The following is a 6988-nucleotide window of genomic DNA, read 5'->3' as shown; positions in this document are numbered from 1 at the left end:
CCGGAAGTGACCGGTGCTACACCCGGAAGTGCGGCATTGAGTGATCTTTACACCCTGAGCAGGGAGTAGGAGACACATGGACGCCTGGGTGAGGTTCAGCAGCCAGAGCCAGGCCAAGGAGCGGCTCATCAGGTGACTCCTCTGCGTCCAGGGCACTGACAGCAGCCTGGGAGGGGGGACCACAAGGCCCAGCATGCCCCTGAGAGCCCTAGAGGGGGAGGGGGGGGGGGGGGGACTATAAGTGATAGCAAACCTGGAGGGGGGAAGATTCCCTACATGTCCCAGAATGCCTTGGGGGGGGGGGGGGGGGGGTGGTGAACTACATGTCCCAGAATGCCTTGGGGGGGGGGGTGAACTACATGTCCCAGAATGCCTTGGGGGGGTGGTGAACTACATGTCCCAGAATGCCTTGGGGGTGGTGAACTACATGTCCCAGAATGCCTTGGGGGGTGGTGAACTACATGTCCCAGAATGCCTTGGGGGGGGGGGGGGTGGTGAACTACATGTCCCAGAATGCCTTGGGGGGGGTGGTGAACTACATGTCCCAGAATGCCTTGGGGGGGGGGGTGAACTACATGTCCCAGAATGCCTTGGGGGGTGGTGAACTACATGTCCCAGAATGCCTTGGGGGGTGGTGAACTACATGTCCCAGAATGCCTTGGGGGGTGGTGAACTACATGTCCCAGAATGCCTTGGGGGGGGTGGACTACATGTCCCAGAGTGCCTTGGGGGGGGGGGTGAACTACAGGTCCCAGCATGCCTTGGGGTGGTGGACTACAGGTCCCAGCATGCCTTGCTGCAACTCTTCTAGCAGATTCCCTGCATTCTGCATAATTAAAAGGACCTAAGGACCATTGAATCTGCATATTTTGGGTGCATTAAGCTGCACCCCCCCCCCCCCCCCCACCTTATCTGAACCCCCTGTTAATTTTTTGATTGTGCGTTGCTCCGCCCACAACGCTGCATTTCCCCCCCCCCCCCCCATTTACAGAGATCTGAAAATATGAAGACTACAAGTCCCACCATCCCCCAGAGCAGAGGGAATCCCAGTCGGCACCGGCGGTAGGGAGGTGACGTCCGTGGTCTGTTGTTTTTTCCTCCAGCCCCATAACAGAAGGGGTCCCGTACGGGGGGGGGGGGGGGGTCTGTGCACTGATTGCACAGAATTCAATGCAAGCGTTTAATAATTCACCTTTTGCATTTTTGTAAAAGGTGGAGTGTGCCTTTAAAAGTCTTTGTTAGAGATCCTCCCCTTGGGCAATGTCCCGCCTCCTGCTCCTTGGGGGAGGGGACATGTCACCATGTTAAGTATGAGGACCCTTCTGGTATGATATCAGTGCCGGGACATGGTCCGACTCTTTGTGACCGGTCTGGGGGCTCTTTATTTAGGGTGGGGGAGGGGAAAGCCGCTGTGATGCCGCCATCGCTCACATTGTCTTCACTTTCTCCTAGAGCCGCACAGTACGCCTGCACGTTGCTCGGGTACACGCTGCAGAAGAATGGAGTCAGCGCAGAGCTCGTCGCCGTCATCAAACAGCTGGAGGCGCACTTTAGCCTCAGCCGGAAACGTAAGTGACCCGAGGAACTGCATTGCATAGAGAAGCACAGAGACCCAGTGATGACATCACAGGATTTAACCACTTCCGGACCGCCCCCATGGTACTACGGGGTTATGGCAGCAGCTAGATACCATAACCCTGGTATTATTTTACATGGCAGGCGATTCGGAATCTGATAAACGCGGTCCCGGCGGCAAATTCGCCGCAGGATCACTTTAATGGGCGGCGGGAGAGATGCCCCCCCCCCTTCCCCCCCGCCGCTTACCGGAGCACTTGGTAGCGGCAAAAACTATCCAAATCGGATGCACGGATGGGCAGGAAGTTGAGGGAGGTCAAGTTGGCCCCCACTCTACTCTATGCCCCTGGAGGACTGGAGCGATGTCATATGTCACTTCCGCCCAACGGCCTTAAAGGACCCATTTTTTTTTTTTGTTTGTTTATAATGGCAAAAGTAAAAGTACATTTTTTTTTTTTTTAATGCCAAAAGTAAACAAACTATATATATATATATATATATTGTTTTTTAATGGCAGTAAAATTACATTTTTATTTTTTTGTTTTAATGGCAGTAAAATTACATTTTTGTTTTGCTAATGGCAAAAGTAAAATTTAAATTTTTTTTTGTTTGTAATGGCACCTTTCAGGGGGGAGGGGGAAACAGGTACCTGCTTTTGCTTTCCGGTCCAGAAGTGGTTAAATATATATAATGAAAGTGAAAGGTTTTGTAATGTCGTTATGTTGATGAGGGGGGGAGGGGAACCAGGGAAGGCAAACGATAAGCAGATTAAACTTCATCTTTAATTATATACAAGTTGGGGGTAATATTCGTTCTCTTTGTCCCCCCAGTGTTTCGGTTGGGGAACTCCGTGGACGCCTTGGAGTCGGCCAAGCGGGCCATACACCTATCGGACGTCGTCTTGCGATTCTGCATCACAGTGAGCCACCTGAACCGCGCCATGTACTTCGCCTGCGACAACATCCTGTGGCTGGGGAAGACGGGGCTGTCACGGGATATGGACCAGGAGAAGTGGGGTCAGCGGTCCTTCAGGTGAGCCCTCACTTCCCCCACCTCCTTCCAAACATTCACACTGATTGGGTCATGTGACTTCCTGTCTGGGGCTCCCCAATGACCACCAATGTAAGAGGAGATGTTACTGGGGCTCCCCACTGACCACCAATGTAAGAGGGGATGTTACTGGGGTTCCTCACTGACCACCAATGTAAGAGGAGATGTTACTGGGGTTCCTCACTGACCACCAATGTAAGAGGAGATGTTACTGGGGCTCCCCAATGACCACCAATGTAAGAGGGGATGTTACTGGGGTTCCTCACTGACCACCAATGTAAGAGGAGATGTTACTGGGGTTCCTCACTGACCACCAATGTAAGAGGAGATGTTACTGGGGTTCCTCACTGACCACCAATGTAAGAGATGTTACTGGGGCTCCCCACTGACCACCAATGTAAGAGGAGATGTTACTGGGGCTCCCCACTGACCACCAAGGTAAGAGGAGATGTTACTGGGGCTCCTCACTGACCACCAATGTAAGAGGAGATGTTACTGGGGCTCCTCACTGACCACCAATGTAAGAGGAGATGTTACTGGGGCTCCCCACTGACCACCAATGTAAGAGGAGATGTTACTGGGGATCCCCACTGACCACCAATCTAAGAGGAGATGTTACTGGGGCTCCTCACTGACCACCAATGTAAGAGGAGATGTTACTGGGGCTCCTCACTGACCACCAATGTAAGAGGAGATGTTACTGGGGCTCCTTACTGACCACCAATGTAAGAGGAGATGTTACTGGGGTTCCTCACTGACCACCAATGTAAGAGGAGATGTTACTGGGGTTCCTCACTGACCACCAATGTAAGAGGAGATGTTACTGGGGTTCCTCACTGACCACCAATGTAAGAGGAGATGTTACTGGGGCTCCTCACTGACCACCAATGTAAGAGGAGATGTTACTGGGGATCCCCACTGACCACCAATGTAAGAGGAGATGTTACTGGGGCTCCCCACTGACCACCAATGTAAGAGGAGATGTTACTGGGGCTCCCCACCGACCACCAATCTAAGAGGAGATGTTACTGGGGATCCCCACTGACCACCAATGTAAGAGGAGATGTTACTGGGGCTCCCCACTGACCACCAATCTAAGAGGAGATGTTACTGGGGCTCCTCACTGACCACCAATGTAAGAGGAGATGTTACTGGGGCTCCTCACTGACCACCAATGTAAGAGGAGATGTTACTGGGGCTCCTCACTGACCACCAATGTAAGAGGAGATGTTACTGGGGCTCCCCACTGACCACCAATGTAAGAGGAGATGTTACTGGGGCTCCCCACTGACCACCAATGTAAGAGGAGATGTTACTGGGACTCCTCACTGACCACCAATGTAAGAGGAGATGTTACTGGGACTCCTCACTGACCACCAATGTAAGAGGAGATGTTACTGGGGCTCCTCACTGACCACCAATGTAAGAGGAGAGGTTACTGGGGCCCCTCACTGACCACCAATGTAAGAGGAGATGTTACTGGAGCTCCCCACTGACCTCCAATGTAAGAGGGGATGTTATTGGGGCTCCTCACCGACCACCAATGTAAGAGGAGATGTTACTGGGGCTCCCCACTGACCACCAATGTAAGAGGAGATGTTACTGGGGGTCCCCACTGACCACCAATGTAAGAGGAGATGTTACTGGGGCTCCCCACTGACCACCAATGTAAGAGGAGATGTTACTGGGGCTCCTCACTGACCACCAATGTAAGAGGAGATGTTACTGGGGCTCCTCACTGACCACCAATGTAAGAGATGTTACTGGGGCTCCTCACTGACCACCAATGTAAGAGGGGATGTTACTGGGGGCTCCCCACTGACCACCAATGTAAGAGGGGATGTTACTGGGGCCCCTCACTGACCACCAATGTAAGAGGAGATGTTACTGGGGCTCCTCACTGACCACCAATGTAAGAGAGGGGCAACTTCATGTTAATGGTTATGGTGGGAGGTGGGAGGTGTGAAGGTCAGGTGACCAGATACATTCAGATGTATGGTGTATGTCCTCTGCCGTCACACAATCTTTCGTGTCCCCTCTGCAGGTATTACTTGTTTTCGCTCATCATGAACCTCAGCCGAGACCTCTACGAGCTCAAACTCTTGATGGAGGCTGAAACTGGAGGCAAGCGTTCCTCCTCCAAGCGGGCTACTGAGAACGGATTGGACTCTGATGGGAGCCCCTCCCACCGCCAGATGGTGGTACTCCGACTCCAACTTCTCATACATGTCCTCCGCAGCAACCCTCCTCTTCTGCTTGACCTGGCCAAGAACACCTGTGACCTTTTTATCCCTCTGGACAAGCTGGGCCTTTACAAGACCAACCCGGGCTTTGTAGGGCTGTGCGGCCTGACCTCCTCCATATTGTCCATCCTGAGCATCGTCCACCCTTGGCTGAAGCTAAAGCCTTGAGACCCCCACTGGCATCCTGTGACCCCAAATGTTGTTCTTCTGAGAACTTGGTTTGAAACCTTGAGACCTCATCAGTGTCCTTAGTTCCCATAAGTTCTTCCAAGAACTTTGCTGGAACTGAAGCCTTGAGACCCCCACTAGCATTCTGAGACCCCAAACGTTCTGTTAAGAACTAGACTGAGGCTTTGAGACCCTTCCACTGACATCCTGTGACCCCAAACATTTTAAGAACTCGGCTGAAACCTTAAGACCCCACTAGTGTCCCTTGTTCCCAAGAACTTGGTTGAAGCTGAAGCCCTGAGACCCTTCCACGTGACTCCCGTGACCCCAAACATTCTTCTGAGAACTTGGTTAAAACCTTGAGACCTCACCGATGTCCCTTGTTCCCATAAGTTCTTTCAAGAGCTTGGCTCAAGTCTTGAGACCCCCCCCTTCACTGGCATTCTAAAATTCTCCATTGGCACTCTGAGACTCTCCACTGGCGTCTTTTGAACCCTATAAGCTCTTGCAAGAACTTGTATCAGTGATTTCTTGGTTGATGTGCAGCCTTCATTCTTCTCCCAGATGCTCCAGTGCTGAGATCTCCACCCCAGAATCCCCAACTGCAACAGCCAAGTGATGGTTGTCACCCTGTCGCAGAGGCTTCTGAAGGCAACTGCAAGGGGTTGTTTCAGCAGACATTACATAGGCATGGTCTACTGTTGTCACCAATGGGAATCCCACCCTAAGAAATGCCATGACGGTTGCACTCCCTCTATATTCTCCTCCTGTGTTGTCATGTGAAATCTGCAGCTTTCTTTTTCTTTTACTTCTGGTTATAGGGTGACAACACTCCCTGTCTCTCAATTGTTCTCCTGTGTTGTCACCTTGGGCTTCCGTTGGTGACTGCAAGGGGCCGTTTTAGCGCACATTGCACAGGCAGGGTCTGTTTTTGTCACCATCAGGAAACTCACCCTGAGAAATGCCATGCAGCCATCACTTAAGTGCATGATATAGGGTGACAACGCTATGCCTTCGTCGTATAGTTGCACTTTTGAGTTGTCACATTGGTTTCCAGTGGTGACAGTGAGGGGCTGTTTCAGCATACATTGCTCTAGCGGGATCAACTGTTGTCACCATCGGGAAACCTGCCGTGAGAAATGCCATGCAGCCATCACAGGATTGTATTATATAGGGTGACAACGCTATTCCCTCATCATATAGTGGCACTCATGAGTTGTCACATGGGTTTCCAATGGTGACCGCAAGAGGCTCTCTCAGCACACATTGCAGACAAGGTTCACTGTTGTCACCATCAGGAAACCTGCCTTGAGAAATGCCATACAGCCATCACAGGAGTGTATGATATAGGGTGACAACGCTATGCCCTCGTCATATAGTGGCACTCTTAAGTTGTCACAGGGGTTTCCAGTGGTGACTGCGAAGGGCTGTTTCAGCACACATTGCAGACACGGTTCACTGTTGTCACCATCGGGAAACCCGCCCTGAGAAATGCCATGCAGCCATCACTGGAGTGTATGATATAGGGTGACAACACTATGCCCTTGTCATATAGTGGCAATCTTGAGTTGTCACATGGGTTTCCAGTGGTGACTGCAAGAGGCTCTCTCAGCACACATTGCAGACACAGTTCACTGTTGTCACCTTTAGGAAACCTGCCCTGAGAAATGCCATGCAGCCATCGCTTGAGTGTATTATATAGGGTGACAACGCTATGCCCTCGTCATATAGTAACACTCTTGGGTTGTCATAGGAGTTTCCGATGGCGACGGCAAGTGCCCATTTCAGCACACATTGCACTAGCAGGGTCCACTGTTGTCACCATTGGGAAACCCACCATGAGTGCTACAGGAGATGCAACAATGGATGTTTAAAAGTTGATGTATGCATCTACAAAACCTATGAGAGGACTTCCTGTTTGGGGTCTGTTTGATCTTTCATGTTGTCACTGC

At 51.4% G+C, this 6988-nt stretch overlaps 1 protein-coding gene across 1 annotated transcript; it reads left to right on the top strand.

Annotated features, from left to right (window-relative positions):
* On the top strand, positions 1–5224 carry PEX11B (peroxisomal biogenesis factor 11 beta). The gene is made up of 4 exons (XM_082275767.1): positions 1–132; positions 1453–1568; positions 2406–2607; positions 4670–5224. The coding sequence occupies exons 1-4, from the start codon at positions 77–79 to the stop codon at positions 5034–5036; spliced, it is 741 nt and encodes a 246-aa protein (XP_082131893.1). The 5' UTR covers positions 1–76; the 3' UTR covers positions 5037–5224.
* The last annotated feature ends 1764 nt before the right edge of the window (positions 5225–6988 follow it).

Source organism: Pelophylax lessonae (assembly GCF_965119305.1).
Source record: "Pelophylax lessonae genome assembly, chromosome: 13".
NCBI classification, from domain to species: Eukaryota; Metazoa; Chordata; class Amphibia; order Anura; family Ranidae; genus Pelophylax; species Pelophylax lessonae.
This window is presented reverse-complemented; position numbering and strand designations above follow the sequence as displayed.